Source organism: Glandiceps talaboti, chromosome 23 (genome assembly GCF_964340395.1).
Source record: "Glandiceps talaboti chromosome 23, keGlaTala1.1, whole genome shotgun sequence".
NCBI classification, from domain to species: domain Eukaryota; kingdom Metazoa; phylum Hemichordata; class Enteropneusta; family Spengelidae; genus Glandiceps; species Glandiceps talaboti.
This window is the reverse complement of record NC_135571.1, coordinates 5,527,809-5,549,324: the sequence shown is the minus strand read 5'-3', so window position 1 is coordinate 5,549,324 and position 21,516 is coordinate 5,527,809. Positions and strand designations below refer to the sequence as shown.

The window sequence follows — 21,516 nt, the reverse complement described above, 5'->3', positions numbered from 1 at the left end:
CAGACAGACAGACAGACAGACAGACGCACGCACGCACACACACACACACACACACACACAGATAGATAGATAGTATCATAACGAGGCCTGTGGTTGGACAATGATGCAAACAAACCAGCACTGTACAGATTACAATCCAGTCACTCTAATCATCATGACTACACAACCAGCAATGTACATATTACACCCAGTCACTCTAACCATTCAACCAACCATCATGACTCCACAACCTACAACCTGTAGATTCAAAGCCAGCCACCCTACCATCCACCCATCATGACTACACAACCTACAAACTGTAGATTCAAAGCCAGCCACTCTAACCATTCACCCATCATGACTACACAACCTGCAACCTGTAGATTCAAAGCCAGCCACTCTAACCATTCACCCACCATGACTACACAACTTGCAACCTGCAGATTGCAAGCCAACCACTCTAACCATTCAACCATCATGACTACACAACCAGCAATGTACAGAATACAAGCCAACCACTCTAACCATTCACCCATCATGACTCCACAACCAGCAATGTACAGATTACAAGCCAACCACTCTAACCATTCAACCATCATAACTCCACAACCAGCAATGTACAGATTACAAGCCAACCACTCTAACCATCCAACCATCATAACTCCATTTCAATACGGCGACAAAAACAAAACACATCCACTACACATCTACAAGTATTCCAATTTCTTTTATTTCATGCATAAATAAAAGACCAAAACACCTCCCTATTTCCTCAAGATTCCCACTTCAATTAGCAGTAATTCATTTACAATAATTAATTTGAAATTCTGTAAATCATTTAGTTAGTAATTGCACCAAGTCAGAAATTCAGTTGTACATTCTCATCAGCTGGATTCAATATATTTCTATAAAAAGTAATACAATTTTTGACTGAAAATCATAGAATAAAAAATACAAAGTTTTCCAAAACTACCAGATGCTGCAATGTTTGTGAAGTCCCGATAAGTGTCCTTACCTCTAGTACTTTCAATGTGACTTATATCTTAGCTGCCCATTGTCTGTTTCTTAGTTGCCCTGGGCAACATTTTGGATGGGCTAAATGAAAACTCTTGTACGATTTCCATTTGCAATATCTTTATGCCTTACTTCTGATTTGTCTAGCAACATATTTGCATTCTTCATGAATATTCATTAATTTAGTAATCACATGATACCATAACAACCAATAAAGAGTATTCTTGAATTATTAATATTCATGAACTTAATCACATGATCATAATACAACCAATGAAATGTAGGTATATCACATGATGACCTCTACATTGTTGATTTCAGTACTTAATTTACATGTTGTCATGGAGACAATTTATATATCTGTGTGGGGAAATCACAGTCGTATAAGTAAAATGGAGTGGAAAAAAGCTCTTGGTGAGATTTCAACAGGATGCAGAACTGGCAACATCAGACCACATCAAAACTAAAACTACATAAAAAAAGACAAAATTACATAATACTCCAAGTTTGTTTTTTCAAATATTTAAGTTTCACTGCAACTGCAGTGTGTTGACATTACAAGGTTGAAAATATACAGGTTGAATTGTAAGACGACATTGTCTTCTCACTTTGCAACACATACAAATAATACCAGTTGTGCCCTGACATATATAACAAATATGACACTGGTAATCCAGCCTTCGGTTTACTCTGATAGACACAAACTAAATCTACTGTTCTTCAATGTGGTAGATTACACATGTGGGTGATAGCGGTTCCTCTGTTGTACAACTCTAATCCTAAACATTGGAAGTCCCAAAACAGCACTGTAAGTTCATGTAACTCTAGTTTTCAGCGACACCTCCCTACTGAGACTATAATTAAACCACCCTCCATTCAATAGCTTATCACTGTTATATCAACATGTTGCGACAATCGTTTTAGTTTGTGTCTGTCATAGTAAAGCGAAGGCTCAATTACCAGAGTACTATTTCTACAATACTGAAGGCAACCTCAAAATGTCTAGCTATGTTTCCTAGCTGCACCTTCACATAGTAGATTTTACTATTGGACGTACGGTACACTTCTCAGGACGTACATAAAACAGTGTTCCATCCATTGCAAATGATACAAATCTCAGTAATGCTAGGGAGTCTAACCCTATTCTTGTCCCTAACCCTAACTCCCTAGCTTGTATACAAATGTGTACCTATCATCCAGTCAAACCATTGTCCTACAATCCTCAATTCTTTATTGAACTGTATGTAGGCTTCTGTTCCTTTGATAAATTTGTTCAAAATAATCACTTTACTGAGTTTTGTGTCTAGTTTGATATTTCGCTGTCAAATTTTTTCTTGACAACAAAAGGCCAAAAAATGGTGATTTTATGAATTGTGAAGACAAATAAAAAGTGAAGAACAACAAACACATTTAGTTCATCTTCACGCAAATCGTCATTCACTTTTCAAATCATCAGAAAGTTGTATTTTGGTGCAAAGTTTGCATCCAAAGTTCAGTAAAGTTCAAAGTTCAACGTAGTTATTTTGACATAAAACTTCACATTAATTATAATAAATACCATACATGTCTCTCAAAATTTCATATTTTTATGCAATACTTGACCTTTGACCTTTGAATGCAACAAACTAAATCATACGACTTCAACAAAAGACAACTCGTGGTAAATTATTAAATCTTTAGACGATAATATTTTGACAATATAATAATTCACTTTTTTACTTACAGTTCACTTCTTGATTCAAATATTAATATATCATTATATTACAATAAATTATGTAGAACCTGATTGGCTGAGACTCTTCAATACTTAGATATTTCTCTCCAATAGCCAATCAGAAAGAGTTTTACATCAGCATCAATACCTGTTGTCTTTCAGAGTGAAACACAATGAAGGTATTTTGTTAATAATTCAAAAAAGAAATATTTAAAGTTTTCATTCACAACACACACAAAAACTGTGCAGCAGCAAGATAATTTTGACTGTTTTTTGTCAATGGATCTCCAATATTTAGCACCATAAGAATATAGATGTTTTTGTTGTCTGAATATTATTTGAAAATTTCATTGTTTGTGAGATTCAAACATTTTCAAAAATTTTGTAAATAATTTTCTAATTGACGTATTTTTTTGGAAGAAAGCTAATTCAAAATGTCCAGTTATTAATTGTAATCTAAAAAAATGTAAGGAAACTGAGAAGAAAAATGCTGATGACAAGACATTTTTATCACCTGCATGGTGAAAAAATATTTTTCTAATGTAAGGATGTTCTCTAAATTGGTTGTTAGCAAATATCTTTGACTGTATGAAGATGTAAAGTTGTCAAATATTTGGAAGGAACAGACTTTCACTTACAGAATTGGTCGAGAAACAATTTTGGATTTTGACAATATATCAGCTGATGTTTTTGGTGGGAAACCAATTTTAAGACTTTGGTCTGTTGATGTCTTTTGGCGGGAAACCAACAGTATGATTTTGATAATATATCTGCTCATGTCTTTTGGTGGGAAAGTGCAGTAAACATTACAACATTTGCAGAAAACCTGTGTCTTTCAGAAAACCAACATACAGAATTTAGCGGTCCTGTCTTTGCCATTTTTGGCGGGAGCCAATATGAATATTTTGACAGAAAGACTGACCCATGTCTTTTGGAGGGAAAGTGTTAAATATTCGGAAGGAAACAAGAATCACAACTTTGGCAGACTACCTGTGTCTACTTTGGCAGAAGACCAATCTAAAGAATTTGGCAGGGCTGTCTTTGTCTTTTGGGTGGGAGAATTTAGCAAATAGTTATCAAAATCCTTTGCAAGAAAAATGACGTAACAAATTCAGCAGACATTTAGCCAATCTTTTGGAAGGAAAGTATCAATGTGTGATTTTTTACAGGAAACCAACAGGAGAACATCCATGCAAAAAAAGCTACATATCATTTATGAAAAAACCAACATCAAGATTTTAGCAAAAATGCAGTCTCTATGTTGTTGGTTTTTTTCATGAAACTGTACTGTAATATTTGGAGGGAATCTAACATTAAAAGTTTTGGCAAGATGTTAATACTCAGAGTAAAGCTAACCTTTAACAGTTCATAAATAACACAAACAGAAATACATGGATGGTTAGGAAGTAGAGTAGCATCATAACACGGAAGTTTGGTCTTGTACGTAGCAGGCGATAACAGTAGTTACTGAAAAAAGAACACAAAATATGTCAAGTTAGTGGCATCAAAAACGATGTTCATAATATATATTGCATTACAATATAGGCAGATTATGAGAAATTCTCAGTACCTGTGATAGAATTTTACTTCAAGTTAGAGGGTCAAAATAGAACAAGAAGGTTGACTTATTAACTCAGTATCTGTAATAGTATTTTACCTCATGTTAGAGGGTCAAAATAGAACAAGAAGGTTGACTTATTCTCAGTACCTGTAATAGCATTTCACCTCAAGTTAGAGGGTCAAAATAGAACAAGAACGTTGACTTATTCTCTAGTGCATCTATGCATGTGTAACACATGGGAAGGGAAGTCATGTCATAATCTTGAACAATTGTTTTTTTTGTGACGCGCCTCGGTGGTCAAATTCTATTTCAGGTAACGAGAATTGTAGACTCATCTCCATAACGTACAATCTGGTATCGAAGAAAGAAAATTATAAGCTACGTGACGAAAAGCCTTGCACTACACAAAAAAATTTCCAGTATAAATAGTCCGTAAAAAGCCTTAAATTGACCAACATTTCAAACAAAGACTTTTTCATTGAAAGATGCTGTATGCACACATCAACTACAATGCACAGTCGGTCTTGTACTGAATCCTTCCATGTGAACAGTGCCCTCTAGTGATGTAATCAAGAAATGTAAAGCTTTTCGTTTGAACAGCGACCTCTAGTGGTGTGGCCAAGAAATGTAACTTTAGTTTGCAAATGCTCTGTTAATATTCACTTGCACTTTCAGTATATACATTTGATGAGACTGATATTTATACCTTATGTGTACTTAAAGAAACATATTTGACTAACCTTCGTCCACGTAGCCATCGTTTGAATTGCGTTGTAAATGAGTTGACGTTGCGAGCTGAAAACAACGCAAAACATACATGTTACTTATCATACATATACATACAATGTAATTACTTTATAACAAGTATACCAAACACAAACCAAATTGTACACATTCAAACAGTTAATATGTGATTCATTTTCTTCTATCTCACAACAATGCATGTCTATGTCATCAAATCTGCAGTGCACATACTAGAAAGGAAATTCTAAAAATGATCAAGAATTTTCATAAATTCTGCTTGAGCAGATATAAAAATTATCATCCCATAATATTTCAGTGTATAATGTATTATTTTTGTCACTCAACCATAACTATTCTTTACTCAGCTGGAACTAACTTGACATGCAGGCTTTGTCCCTACCTGCCGTTCACTCACAGAGATAGAGTCCCTTGGGTCACTTGTATTTTCCAGCTGATCGGATTCTCTAAAATTCTAATTCTACAGCGACCCATAAAATTCAGGGATACAAGCTTTTTACTCAAGTGAAAATACTTAAACAATAACCTAAATTAAACTATTTTAAAATGATTTTTAAAGCCAATGCATGTCTTCTATAACATTGAAATTGTCGTCTGGTGTTGTTAGAACAGTTGATTGCATATTATGGATTTCCTGAACATTTTTTGATATGTATGATAAATTACACCATCAGATCATTTTAGGAGTTATATCTTAATACTAGGTTTGAGTTCAGTCAATAGGGAACTTGTAATCCAGACTGAGCATGCTCAGACGCAAAGGATTATGGGATTATCTGAGGCTATCGTAATACCTAATATGGAGCTACCGATAAAATAAACCTCCCACAAAGATCAGGGTAACTATGAATTGATCATTCGTGGTTACAAACAATGTATCAACATTGTTTATAATGCTAATTGATGAGTATTTATTATCACATTTCCCATGATGCAACATTCAACATGGCGGGTTTGCAAGTTCCCTATTGCAAGTGATGGTTAAGTGTGCTCCAGTAAAGTACAATACTGTGAGTACCTTTAAATGTGCAGTATAAACTACATCCAAACACACATAAAGTCAGCTTGTACCCCCTTTAATACTTACTAAGTGTATAACTTGTTTGTCTTGTACGTAACATAGGTTCTCGTTCATCTTCAGGGTCTATAGTTAGTAGGAATTCTTTATGTGGTGGTCTTGGTGGTTGACTTTCTTCCAATCGTAACTGTTCCTGTAACTGTGTTACTTGCTCCTCCAGTTGTAATCTGTGTTCACGTTCTTTCTGAAGTGCAGACTACAAGACAAAGAAAACAATGAATATTTTCAAGTTTCCTGAAAAGTTAGTTTCTTCATTTCAAAAACAGTCGTGTTTGTAAAATAAATGTACAACAGAAATTATGGAAAACACATTATGAATGACTCAGCTTCAAATGACGACACCATATTGACGTGGTCATATGGATGAGGATTGAATATTCATTTTGGATTTTTTAATTTATAAAACAATTTTATCATGGCTTCCTACTTGAAAAATCAATGTGACTTGTAACTCAATACATTGTAAAATCATAATAAACGTCTAAAATGTATGATATTGTACGTACAATAACATACTACATTTAGAAGCTTTTTTGCAATGTATTGAGTCACACACACAGACTTATTATGTTGTGTCATGTTTATTTTTCAAGTATGAAGCCATGATAAAATTGTTTTATAAATCCAAAATAAATATCCAATCCTCATCCATATGGCCACATTAAGAAGACAATACCCAAAGAAAACACTTTATTTTAGTATCCCACTAAGTATTGCTTGATGTTGTAATCACCAAAAAGTCATGCGTCTTGTTATATTTGTATTTGTACCGTGATAGGAAGACATCCCAATGTGATATCATTTCTTAGGTGTATGCTATCCCAAGTATTATTGATGTAACAATGATATTGCCAGTGCTGTAGTAATACCTTGGTTCCCCAGTCATTTTGCATGGGTAAAATTTGAGGGTGGTAAGTCCCCCTCACATTTCATTCAAGTTCCCTGCTAGTGATTCTGTTAATGGTGGCAGTAGGTATAAAATACATCTAAGTTTCCAAGGCAAGTTTTACCAAAGTTCCCTTTTAATAAAGGTACATGGAGTCAATTCACCTCTGATTTTGTTGAAGTTCCCTACCAGTGTTTCTGTTGATGGTGGCAGTGGGTTAATACATCTAAGTTTCCTAGTCATTTTACCAAAGTTCCCTTTTAATAAAGGTAGCAAATTCACCTCTGATTTCGTTAAAGTTCCCTACTAGTGTTTTTATTAAGAGTAATAAAGTAGATAAGATCCATCTGAGTTACCAGTCATTTTTTTACCATGGGTTCCTCCTTACCAGTGTTTTTCTGTTACTTTTGTATGCCTAGCAGTATTTTTAGCTAAGTTTGGTATTTAAGTAAAATCTAAAGTTCTCCATTCTAAAAGACACTGCATATACCAGTAACTACTAGGCTAACATTTACAGATGGCAGTGAAATGCCCCCCCCCCCCCCTCCCCACCCCACAAAAAAAATTTAGTTGTGATATCTTGCAGATTTTGGGGCAAGGAACATATTTAAAATTCTGGATTCTTGAAGCAACATACAAACAATGGTACAGCACTGCAATACTAATTACAAAGCTGCAATTACAGTACAGGCAAGTATCAGGGTGTATTAACACTGTCATGAAAACAGTTTTTACAGTGCAGACTGCAATACAGCTACAGTACTGCAATAAAAGCTACATGCAGTGCTGCAACATGCTACAGTACTGGGAATACACGTGTAGTTAGTTACAGCAGTGAAATGAAACCTGAAGCACTGTAATGATAGATACAGCACTGTGGTGAATGAGTGTTGCAACAGCTACTACAGTGTTGCAAAGACAGATACAGTGTTGCAAAGACAGATACAATGTTGCCAAATAAGATAGTGTAACAATGACAAATACAATGTTGCAATTACAGATACAGTGTTGCCAAAGCAGATAGTGTAGCAATGTTGAAATGACAATGATAATTTGGATATGAAGGATATCTATATCACGGCAAACAAAGTATGACAAAAGATCAATAAGACAGAAACAAAGAGGGAAAAAAGCCACTTTCAGTTTTCCTAATCAAGCTAAAGTACTCACTGTAGCATGGCATGTATGTTGTCCCTTCTTATGTTTTTTCTACAATCAAAAAATGAAAAGTAAACTATTCTTAGAGAATTGTCGTGAATTTTTGGAACAAATCTGCCTTGCCAAAATCGCCGTAATTTCTTAATGTTGTTGATTATACATTTGTATATCATTAGGTTGTATGAATGAAATATTTTGTGAACATGGTGCATATTTATGTTATGCAAATAGTTATGCAAATTTATGCAAATTGAAATATTACTAGGTTAAAGGTCAGGTGTTAGACCAATTAAATGCTTCCATAACAGCTTTGACAGCATGCAACATTTTAGCAAGACAAAATAAAGACATTCTTTTAAATCAAAGACAGATTGTTATTGACAGATGAAGATGCAATGACAGTGTCAGATATATAATTGAAATGGATGTTTTATAAAAATCAAGTTAGTAATAATATTGGGACTAAAAAGACAACTGTTTATTAATTTAATAATTGCTACACAAAATTTACACCTCAGAAACTATACTGTAAACCTGAACAATTTTCAATAAAGACTTATTTTCACTTATTTCACTGGGAAACAAAAACACAAAATTAAATAGTGACTAAAATGCCTTCTTGTACATGAAGTTGAGTTCCAGTCTGGTAATTAGTAAAAATAAGTAGTGACTAAAATGCCTTCTTGTACATGAACGCAATGAAATGTACATGAACCAAACTAATCTGGTAATTAGTAAAAATAAATTTCTGAGAACTATCTGAAGACGTAAAATCGCAAAATTTCTGTTAGTGAAAATAGTAAGGGTCTATAGTATCATAACCCCTCACCCTTGAAGATTTGGTATGACCCTAGTAAAGAATGGCATTCATTGATGCTAAGATCACAACATTGTCAACGTTATGGGGTGAATAAGGAGGGGCAGTGTGCCTATGACATACTACTGATGCACACAATTTCTACTGACATACCAAAATTTGGTGTTCCCATTCGCTTACTACATGTATGTGGTGACTCACAAGAAATGCCAGTTTTTTATCATTTTGACTCACAACAACAAAATTTAGCTATCATTAGAGAGCACATTGGGAAGGGAGGAATTAGAATGTTTACTACTTACATCCAGTTGTGCATTGTCTTGTGCAAATTCTGATCTTGTCTTCTCAGATTCTTCGATTCTGTTGAGAGAATTCAGTCAAATTCTTGACACCATTGATGCAATGATTCATATAAATTTACAAAGTATTAATAAAATGTTACAATTTCTAGTTTTTAAGGATTTCAATACTCATGTTCTTCTAATTATTCTAAATTTATTGAAACAAAGAGATGAAATTTAAAGTTATTTGAAAATTTCCTCTAACAAACCAAATATCAAAAAGGAAATGCATTAGTTTGAGGAGGGGGTGGTGATGTTGACTGTAATAGTTTACATACCTTTTACTTAGAGTTAATAATTCGTTCTCTGTGATTTCTATCATAGAAGAGTCTACACCATTAGATTGAGGAGGGGAGTGGTGATGTTGATTGTAATAGTTTACATACCTTTTACTTAGAGTTAATAATTCGTTCTCTGTGATTTCTATCATAGAAGAGTCTACACCATTAGATTGAGGAGGGGGTGGCGGTGTTGATTGTAACGGCACTGCATCCAATGTCATAACTGCTGCACTTTCTATAATTGGTTCTTCTACCTGCATCAAGAACATTCAAAATATTAAATCACACTTTGACCCAGCTGTACACTTTGTGGTGTACCATAACATGTTGAGTAAAATAAATCAAAATACCAATTTATCATGATATAGAACTTGGTGCTAGTCATAATCATTGGGGTGATAAGGTAGTACTTGGGGTTGATATGACAGTACTTTGAGTTGATAAGGTAGTACTTGGGGTTGATATGACAGTACTTTGGGTTGATAAGGTAGTACTTGGGGTTGATATGACAGTACTTTGGGTTGATAAGGTAGTACTTGGGGTTGATATGACAGTACTTTGGGTTGATAAGGTAGTACTTGGGAGTTGATAAGATAGTATTGGGGTGGCACATGAGATTTACAAGGTAGTACTTGGGGATGATAAGGTAGAACATGTGGTTGATTGGGTAGTATGTACTAGAGGCTGATAAGGTAATACTTGGGGTGGATAAGTTAGACTTTTGGATATGAAAAGTTAGTCTTTTGATAAGATAATGTAGTACTTGGGTTGATAAGGTAGTTTGAGGTGGATATGACTGCGATTGGAACTGTTAAGGCTGTCCTAGTTCTACTGTTTTTAAGTTCTAACTTACCTGTATCTGGGTCTCATATGCCTGTACTTGTGATGGCCGAGACTGCACTTGGGGTTGATAAGGTTCAGCTAATTCCTGATAATGTTGTTCTAGTATCTGATATTGGTTTTTTAAGTTGTAACTTACCTGTATCTGGGTCTCATATGCCTGTACTTGTGATGGCCGAGACTGCACTTGGGGTTGATAAGGTTCAGCTAATTCCTGATAATATTGTTCAGCATCTGATATGGTTTTTTAAGTTGTAACTTACCTGTATTTGGGTCTCATATGACTTTACTTGTGATGGCCGAGGCTGCACTTGGGGTTGATAAGGTTCAGCTAATTCCTGATAATATTGTTCTAGCATCTGATATGGTTTTTTAAGTTCTAACTTACCTGTATCTGGGTCTCAAAAGACTGTACTTGTGACCGAGGCTGCACTTGGGGTTGATAAGGTTCAGCTAATTCCTGATAATGTTGTTCTATTATCTGATATTGGTTTTTTAAGTTCTAACTTACCTGTATCTGGGTCTCATAAGACTGTACTTGTGATGGCCGAGACTGTACTTGGGGTTGATAAGGTTCAGCTAATTCCTGATAATGTTGTTCTAGTATCTGATATTGGTTTTGAAGGTCTAATAATCTGTGTTCACTTTCTTGTAGTCCTCTAGTGCCATGCTGTAGCTGTATTGATAAGTTGTTTCTTTCCTCCACTACCTTGGCTAACTGCATTGTCAGTTCTTGTACCCTATGGAAGATAAAATTTCTGAATTAGTTGTGACACTGACTTTCAGAATTGTTTTTTCAAAATCCAAACTTTCTAAGGGACGGTCGCACAATATCACACACGCTCAATAAGCAAACTTCATTTGTTTGGGGGAGGGGGTCTGTTGTCAATGCATTTGCTGAACTTCATTTCTGCATTTCTAACCAAATTTTGACAGACAACTTTCACTCTTTCAATGATAACAGTTTTTGTATTTACTACTGAGATGTTGATAAGTTGATAACAATGTACTTGTAATGTGAAATATGGTGCTGGGTTTCTGGTAATATTTGTTAACAATCATGTTTTTACATTACATCAATTGTAGCAGTGTGACTGCTAGTTTTCATCACAGATTACATCATATATGAACATTTGATGTTGAACTTGTGAACATTTATTTTGGGGGAAGGGGAGGGGGCTTTGACCTAAATGAACAATGTTCATTTGCTGAGCTTATGTGACACTGTGTGATCGTCCCAAATGTTATGATGCACATAATTCTGCATTTGTAAGTTGACTTATATTAAAGTGGCCATATGGATGAGGATTGTATATTTATTTTGGACTTTTAATTTATAAAACAATTTTATCACGGCTTCCTACTTGAAAAATCAATAGGAAACAACATTGACCAAGTCTATGTTTTGCAACTCAATTCAGAGCAAAAAACTAAAAAATGTGTAAAAAGTTTGTTTTTGTACGTACAATAACAAACATTTTACACATTTATTAATCTTGTATCATTTATCAAGTTACAAACTAGGGACTTTGTCTATGCTGTTTCACATTGATTTTTCAAAGTAGGAAGCCATGACAATATTGTTTTATGAACTACAATTCCAAAATAAATGCCCAATCCTCATCCATATGGTCACTTTAAACAATCTATAATCTTTATACAAGTGTCTACAACCTTCCTACTATGGTGGAATATAAAAGAAATAATTTTTTTTTGAAAATACAACTCCAAGCTGTATTTGTGCCTACCCTCAGTCAAGACTCAGTCCTTTAGTTTGAACAAGACTTTTTTCCTTTTTTTCACCCAATTCTTTTTTGTTTCTAATTTGAAAGTCAAAATTAAACCCAACTTGGACAACATTTCAGAATTAAAAAAAAAACATTAATGAAATAACTCAAGTAAACACAAAAACCATACAGTTTGTTCTCTTTAAAGGTAGAAAAATGATTACATGAATAGGTAAAAAAATTCACAAATTTTGTTATGTTTTGAGAATTCCCTAAGATGTAAAACATTTACTTTGAAATTCATAATTTAATACCTTGACTTAAACCTTGGGGTGTAAATACACTGACCTTTAACATTTTGATGTAATACACTGACCTTTAACCTTTTATCACAAATTTGACCTTTAACCCTTAATACTTACCTGATATCTTTGCCATGGAAACCTTGCATTACACTTTCAAATTCATGATGAATACGACGTCTCTCCTCTTCAGAATATGCTAAATCTTCTGAAAGTGTCTTCACTTTCTCCTCTTTTTCTCTCGCTAAGTCATTCACTTGATTTTTCAGATCCTTATTTTCAACTCTGAGTGTATCCACCTCTTCCTCATATTTGTCAGCGTCCGTTTTCCGGGAAAAATTCTCCTCTCCTAACTCTTTCAATTCCTTCTCTAGCATTTCTTTCCCACCCTTCAATGCTTCATTTTCACTCCTCAGATCACTGACCTCAGTTTCGTATCTTTCGATCTCGTTTCTCCTGGACGTATTTTCCGCACTCAACTGTTTGAGTTCTTTTCCGAACAAATCTCTTTCTTCTTGTAATTTGTTATTTTCTTCGGTCAAGTGTCTACATTCACTTATGTGTTGACTAGATATGCGTTCAACTTCGCCCGCTAACTTAACGGTCTGATTTCGCATTTCATCGTTTTCTTTCTCCGACTCTTCGTACTGTTCACGTAACGTAATTAATTCCCGCTGCAATGAATCTTTATCACCGTCTAAAGTTCTCATTTGTTTTTGTAAATTTGTAAACTTTTCCAACTCCGTCATGAATTGTTTATTCTCCTCGGCCAGTTCCTCGACTTGCATTTCAAGTTCTTGTTCCCGTTCTTGCAGTTGCCAATGTTCATTTCCGAGATCTTGATGCGTTAATTTCAGGGCGTTCATTTCATTCGTTAATTCCTTATTCTTTCGTTGGACGTCATCCATTTGTTCTAATTCTTCTTTCAACTCGTTCATTTCCCATCCTAGCTTTTCTTTTTCGCCAGCTAAGTCAGCTAACTCACTCTTCAACTTTGTTGTTTCGTTCTCGTATTGCTGTCGCGTCTCCACATTCTTGCGATCCATTTCGGTTTTGATATTTTCCAACTGTACTTTAATCTCAGAATTCTGTTTTTCAAGAAGAGTTCTCATTTTTTGAATTTCAGATTGCAGTTCCGTGTTTTCAGCTTTTGCTGTTTTATATTCTGATTTCATTTTGACAAGATGGCTGTGATAAAGAGTATTTTTCTGTTTTAGTTTTTGAAATTCTTCACTCAAAGTATTATGATCACTTCTCAGATTTGTCAACTCATCCATATTTGAATCGCATTCAATTTCTTTGTGCCTCAGTCTGTCTTGTACTGAGCTGAGTTCAGTTTTCACAGCCTCACATTCATCTGTGACATTTTTCAACCTGTCAGACAATGAAGTTAGTTCATTTTTCACAGATAGGGATTCGTTTGATTTTTCATCAGATGACTGACGTAGAGTTTCAATTTCATATTTTGCTTGTTCCATTTGTGTATGCCACACATCTCTCTCCTTAATCAACCCTTCGCCGACTTCTGACTTTTCGCTTTCTAATTCTTCCAACTTAGCTTTCAATTCTTCTTCATCCCATTGCATCTTTTCCACCATTTCCTGCAGTTTAGTCTTCTCCTGTCTAAGGTCATGTTTCTCAGTTTGTGAAACTTCAAGCTCTGATTGAAGATCACGTTTCTCAGTTTGCGTAATTTCAAGCTCTGATTGAAGATCACGTTTCTCGGTTTGCGAAATTTCAAGCTCTGATCGAAGATCACGTTTCTCAGTTTGCGAAATTTCAAGCTCTGATCGAAGATCCTCGTTCTCAGTTTGTGAAACTTCAAGTTCTGATTTCAGCTGAGAAATAAATCGCTCAGAATTTTCACTTTGAGTCCTCAAACTTTCACTTTCTGATTCCAACCCTTCAAATCTTTCAACAGATTTCTCTAAGGTAACTTTCTCACTCTGCAAATTCTCAGATTTGGTTTTCAATTCTGCGACGATTTCTTGAGAGCTCTGAATTTCATTCTTAAGACTGGTATTTTCAGTTTGTAATTTATCAACATTGTTTTGTAATCTGTATAACTCCTTCTCAAGCTGACTTTTCTGTTCTGCGATATTCTTCAACTGTTGCACTGTTTCCTCAGTATTCTGCCCAGAAGCAGCAGTGATTAGTTCAAGTTCCTTAATCTGACCTTCAAGGTCCAGTTTCTGCATCTGTAGAGTACTAGCTTCCTCCATCACTTTTACCACTTCATTCCTCTCATCATCCAACTCTTTTCTCCATCTTTCCTTTTCCTCTTCCATCTCCTTCTCCATCAATTCCTTCTCTTCCGTCATGGCTTTCTCCATCAATTCCTTCTCCTCTGTCATTGCTTTCTCCATCAGTTCCTTCTCCTCCCTTATCTTCTGGTAAGCTTCCTTTATCTTCTCATTAGTACCTAACTGAGCCTGCAAAGCTCCTTCAAGAGCTGAATTTTCATTTTTTACTTTCTCCATTTCCTCTTGGAATGCTTGAGTATTATTTTCTAACATCTGTTCCAATTTTCTATTTTCACCTTCTAACTCTCTCCCTCTTTCATGAGCTTCATTGATTTGTTTATATAATGCCTCCACTCCTTCTTGTTGGACTCGTTCCCTTTCAATCTTCATGTCTTCAATCTGTCTGGCCAATTCTTCATTTTCTTTTTCCTTCGTCAGTTTCTGTGATTCCACCATTTCTAAATCTGTTGACAATCTTTCAATCTCCTTCTGGAACTCTGTTTCCTTTTCTTTCTGCTGTTCCTCTAATTGTTGCTTCTCCCCCTGTAAATTCTGTAATTCATGTTCAGCTTCATCTAACTTATCCTTCTGGGCTGTCTCAGTTGCAAGATGTTGCTGCATGGCAGTCTCATACTCCTGCATCTTTGACTTGAGGTCTTCATTTTCTTCTACAGCACTGAATTTTTCTTGCTGTACTGACTCTAAACTTTGCTGCAATTCCTCAAGCTTCTGTTGCATCTCAGCCAAATCTGTCTGCGTCTTCATCGATTCTGCACCTTGTCGCTGCAGGTGTTCTTCCTCCTTCAAACTATATTCCTTCATCCTTGACTCCAAATCCCCTTGGAGTTGCATAATATTCTCTGTTTGTTTTCCAATGACGGCATCCTTCTCTTCTACAGCATTCCTAAGAGTTTCCAATTCTTGTTTCATTTGCTGCAACACCTCATCCTCGCCAACTCTGCCATCCTTCAGAGCCTCTAGTTCTTGACTTAGAGCTTCTTTCTCTCTCTGACTCAGCTCACTCTTTGCTTTCAGCATCTTGGCTTTCTCTAACAACTTGCCATACTTGATTTTCACATTCTCAATTTCACTTTTTAACTTTCCTTTCTCAGTTTCAAAAGTTTCTTCCTGTTCAGTTAGACTAGTTTCTAACTCCGCCAGTCTGTCATCCTTCTCAGTAAAACTCATACTCAACGAGTTCAAATCAGAGTCTTTATCTTGAAGCTGTTCTTTCAGGACTGCGATTAATGTATTCTGACTATGCATCTGTGTCTCCAAGTCTTCTACTTTCCTTGCACTATGCTCGTAGGCTTCCTTAAAAGCATCGACCTCATCATGTTGTGCTGACTCACTCTGTTGCATCTTATTCCTTGCCTCGTCCAACTCCTGATTCCGCTGTTGTAGACTATCTTCAAGATTCTTGACCTGCAGCTCATAATCTTGAAGACGTTCACTTTGAATTCTTTGTCCTTGCTCCAACTCTTTCACAACAGTTTCATACCGTGCTACCTCTCCCTGCAGATCCTCTACAGCCTTATTTCTATTATTAACAACCTCAAGCTGGTTTTTCATCCTCTCTTGCATGGCTTCCATCTCCTGCTGAAGCAGAACTTCCTTCTGTCCGTGGTCTGACTGTAAACTTTGTAATTCTCGTTGCCATTTGGTTTCAGAATCTTGATAGTTTTCTTGGAGTTTCTCAATGGTGATAGCATTTGTTGTACTTTCTTCCTTTAACTGCTCAATGTACTCTCGAGCAGTGTCCAGTTTTTCTTGCAATGCGACAATCGTAACCTCCTTCTGCTCTTGTTCTTGAAGCATGAGCGTAACTTCTTCCTCTTTCTTCACAATGTCTTCTTCTTGCAGCTGTTTGATAAATTTACCAGACGTATCAAGTTTTTCTTGCAGTGAGACAATCATCAGCTCTTTCTGCTCACAAACCTGAAGTACATTTTTAAGTTCTTCCTCCTTCTTTACAATTTCCTCTTCTTGGAGTTGTTTTATAAAGTTACCTGAGGCATCAAGTTTTTCCTGAAGAGATAAAATAGTTGTATCTTTTTGCTGACACTGTTTCATCAAGTTTACTATATCTGTGTCTCTCTTTGTGGCAAGTTCTTGAAAGTCTTCGACCTCTCTTTCCTTCTGCTGAAGGTTATCCCTGAGTTGTATCACTTCAAAGTCAAAATTACTGTCTTTCTCTTGTATCTGGCTCTTCAAACTTTCCATCAGACTTTCCTTATCTTCGACTTGTCCAGCTAATCGCTTGACCTCATGCTCTTTCTCGCCAACTTTACTTTTAAGACGTTGTATTTCTTCAAGAAACCTTTCCTCGTTATCCATCACCTTCTGAGTCAGCTGTTCTACAATCTCGTTCTTATCATGTAGATTGATCTTCGTCTTCTCAAGATTACTCTTAAGAGCTTCAAAACACTCTTTCATATCTTGAAGTTTGGACTCTAAATCTTTGATCTCCCTGCTTGATACTTCTAACATTGTTGCCTTTTCTTGTTTTATCTCAGTTTCCTTTTTATACAATTCTTTAGATTCCTCCAGCTGCTTAACAACATCGTCCATGGCTTGATTAGTCTCTTCCAACTGATTCTGCAGTCGTTCAATTTGATTTCTATGTGTATCTTCCATATTTTGCTTCATGATGTTGGCTTCTGTTTGTAGACTCTCCACCTCCCTGTCACGGCCCAAAACAGAGTCTTGGGTCAACAGTAACTCTTCTGTCAACTTAGTAATCTGAACTGCATATTGTTGCTGCATATTTTCAATCAGTTGTTGTTTTTCTGACGTCTCATTTTCAGATTTCTGTCGTGATTCTTTCAAATTCAGTGTTTCTGTCTCTAACTGCATACGGTGTTTTTCCAATACGTCTAGCTTTTCTGTCAATTCACCAACCACCCTCTGGGAATCTTCATACTGCTGTTGGTATGCTCCCAGCTGTGGTTTCAACTGATCAATCTCGCTTTGTGAAACTGACAGCTGTTCATTTAGACTCTCTAGGGCAATTTGTGATGCATTGAGCTGTTCTGACAACTGTCCTACCCCCCTTTGTGCCACATGTAACTGTTCTTCTGTATCAGCTGTTTGTTTTTGGCTGTCTGCCAACTGTTGCTTAATCTCACTCAACTGGCCTTGACCAGTTTCATATTCTGCTTGCAACTGAGTCAAATCTTCCTGTTTTTCCAACAGTTGTTCCTGTAATAATTTGATTTCAGATTTCAGATCTTGTTCCCTTTCCTGAAACTGTTCCTGAACTGCCAACAAAATGTTTTGTTTCTCAGAAGCTTCCTCTTTCATCGTCTGAATGGTTGTCATGGAAACCTGCAATTCATCATTCATGGCTTGAATTTCTAACTCTTTACTCTGTCTTTCTTGTTCAATAATTGCCTTGTTTTGTATCACTTCTTGCTGCAGTAAATTCATTTCTTTTTCCTGTTTCTCAACAGTATCACTGAATGTCGTCTCCATCATTTTGAAATCATTATCTTTTCCATCAACTTCTTCCTTTAGCAGTTTAATTTGGCCATCATAATCCTGAACAAGATCTTCAATTTTATTTTTATTTTCTTCATTCAAAGAGACAATTTCATCCATCTTGTTCTGTAGTGACTGCTGAGACTCTTCAAGTTGTTGTTTTTGTTCAGTGATGAGTTTCTCATGGTTACGTATCTGTTCCTCAAGTTGCTGTATGGCGGCCATCTTGGATTGCATCATTTCTGTCATGGCTGCCAAATCTTTATCCAGCTGTGCCGTCTTCTCCTGTGCTACACTCAACTCACTGTTTAACAAGGATACCTTCTCTGAACCTTCCTGCCCAAGCATTTCCACAACTTTATTCTTTTCATGGAGCTGAGATTGCAAACTTTCAACATCTCTGAGCGATGCATGTAGTCTTTCTTTGTTGATTTCAGCTTCCTGTTGTGCACTCTCCAACTGATTCATCAGGTCGTTGATCATGCCTTGTAGATTCTCTTTACTCATCTCACTTTCCTGTTTAAGATTTTCAATCTGTTTCATCAGTTTGTCATTCTCTCCCTGTGATGTTTCTTTCTGTGTGTCCAGTTCTTGTTTCAAGTGTTCAATTTCAGACAATAAAGTGTTCATATCATCTTTCTGTGTTTTTACATTGTTCTGCAGATCTTCATTGACACTATGCATCTGTTCATTCTGCTCTGTCTGTCTAATCAAATCAGCTGTCGTTGCATCTAATTTTTCAACATTTGTTTGTAAATTACTTTTCAAGTCATCAATTTGATGTTCCAAATGTTCCACTTGCTGTTCAAGTTTATCTTTCACCTCAGCAACGTTCTGAAGATTTGTTTTAGTTTCTTCTAATTCAGCACCAAGTTTATTCTTTGCTTCTTCTAGATCATGTTCACACTCTTGAGCATTCTCTTCAATCAGATTCATCATTTTATGTTTCTCTTCGATAACAGCATTCAAGTTTTCTTTCTCAGACTCCAACGATTTGAGTCGGTTCTTCAAACCATCCATCGTAGTTTGGAACATCTCTTGCTGTTGCGTACACTCTGTTTCAAGTTCCCCTACTCTATTTCTAGACTCATTCAGCTCTTGGTTCAACAAACTCACTTCTGTTTCAGCTTGCTGTTTCGAGTTCTCCAGATGATGAACTTTTTCTTGTATTTGCTGGTTCAATTCTACCATATCTTTATTCTGTGACTGCAGTCTCAATGTTAGTGATGTTATCTGTTCTTGGAATGTCTCTTCGTTCTGTCTAATCTCTCCCTGCAACATCCCAACAATCTTCTCAAGTTCCTCTCCATGTCTCTCAACACGTTCTTTCTCTTCACTGACTTGCTGAATATTCTCCTTTCCTTGCTCTATTTCTGCAAGTAGCTCATGTTCTCTATCTACTGACGCTGTTTTCATCTGTTCAAGTATTTCGTTCAGATGTTGACCTTCGATCTCCAACGATTGTATCTTCTGTGAACTTTCATCTTGCAGAGTGTTCAATGTCGCGAGAATCTCCCTCCGCTCTCGCTCTGAAACTTCCTTGGTATTTTGGGCTTCTGTTCCCAACTCTTCAACCTTTGAATTGAGGGAGTCGAGTTCTGTCCTTGCATCATCTAAATCCCGAAGTAAAGAGGACTTCTCATCTTCCAAATTCTGTACTTTACTACAGCTTTCCCTTAGCTCATCTTCAAGATTCTGCACTTTCAGAATAGTTTGTGATTTTTCTTCATCTAAATTTCCAAGCTGAGACTGCAGAGCATCAAATCTCTCATCTCCCACGGCAACCGCTTCCTCTAATTCTTTAATCTTAATCTCGTTCTCTTGTAGAGTATTACTGCTTTCTTGCAATTTTTCCTGTACAAGATTTATTTCTTCCCTCGATTTCTCATTTTCTTTCTTCAAGTTGTTCAATTCTGATTCTCTTTGATGTAACTCATCAGTCTTTTTGCCAATGACATCCTGTAGTGAAGTGATTTCCTCTGCCAGAGCTTCTCTGTCGCTCTCTAATGACTTAATTTCAGCCCCTTTACCTTGGAGCTCCTCATCTCTCAGTTTTATGGTCTCCTGGCAACCGTCTCTCTCTTCCAGCAGGGCCTTCAAAGCAACTTCTTTTTCCTGCAGTATTTCACCACTCTGCTGTTTCTGAGACTCCAACAGCTCACTTCTCTCTTGTAACTCTTTCTGGAGATTTTCCACCTGCAAATTCCACTCCACATTCTGTTGTTGAGATGAACTTTCCTTTTCTTGCAGCTCCTTTTGCAAATCTTCAATTTGCGAGTTAAGTTTTGTTAAGTTTTCAGTGAAATTATCTTGCAAGTTTTTGTATTCATCTTCCATTCTCTTTTCTAGCTCTGTAATCTTTGCCGTTGATGCAGCATTTGTTTCTTCTAAGTTTTGTTTAGTCGAATCAAGTTCCTTCTCAGTTGTATCCAACATTTCTTTAAGACTCTGCAAGTGCATTTCATATTCTTCCTTTTTGGTAGCACCATATTGTTTTTCTTGTTCTAATGCACTACTAATGCTGGTTAGGTCATCTTGCATACTTGATAGCTGTGACTCGGATCGTTGCGTCATTGCGTCTCGTTTTTCGCATTCTTGTGACAACTGTTCTCGCAATGAGCTGACAACTTGTTGGGAATCTTCTTCCAGTTTTTGATACGCTTGTTCTTTCTCTTCTAACTGTGTTTGGAGATTTTCAGAATCTTGTTTCAATTTCTCAATCTGACTTTGCATGCTACTGACTTCCTCACCGTGACTGTCTTCCAACATTTTCGCATCATTTTGCAAAGAACTGATTTTCTCAGAAGATGTTTCATCTAATCTATTGTACTCGTCTTTCAGCGTCTTAAGTTGTTCTTGATGACTCGTCTCCTTGTCTTGAACAAGCTGTAGAGTCTGTATTAACTGATCTTGCACTGATTTCAGTTGGCCGTCCCTTTCTTGCAGTTGCTGTTGCTGACTGCCAAGTGACTCATTCAGTTTATCAACCTGTTGATCTAATGCTTGTTTCTCATTCTGTACCTGAGTTAGCTCTTTCTCCATATCACTAACTTGTTCCAATAAAGAGGTTATTTTAGATTCCACTTTCATACCCTCGACAGATTGATTTTCCTTCAAGACATCAATTTCTCGTCTTGAACTATTTATCTCAAGTCCCATTTCTTGGATATCTTGACCTTGTTGTTGTAACTTTTCTTCCATTTCCTTTATAATCTGTTGTTTTCTCTCTAACTCCTCGTCCTTATTTTCTCCCTGTGTGCCTAACGCTTCTTTTTCTCCCTTGAGTTGTTCAATGAAATTTCCAAGCTGAGATTTCTCAGCTGAGAACTTTCC

At 36.2% G+C, this 21,516-nt stretch overlaps 1 protein-coding gene across 1 annotated transcript; it reads right to left on the bottom strand.

Moving 5' to 3' along the window:
* Positions 1-724: 724 nt before the first annotated feature.
* LOC144453192 (uncharacterized) lies at positions 725-21,516 on the bottom strand. The gene is made up of 7 exons (XM_078144469.1): positions 12,581-21,516; positions 10,943-11,171; positions 9,697-9,845; positions 9,272-9,329; positions 6,118-6,304; positions 5,009-5,063; positions 725-4,174 (listed from the first exon to the last, which is right to left on the bottom strand). The coding sequence occupies exons 1-7, from the start codon at positions 21,382-21,384 to the stop codon at positions 4,066-4,068; spliced, it is 9,591 nt and encodes a 3,196-aa protein (XP_078000595.1). The 5' UTR covers positions 21,385-21,516; the 3' UTR covers positions 725-4,065.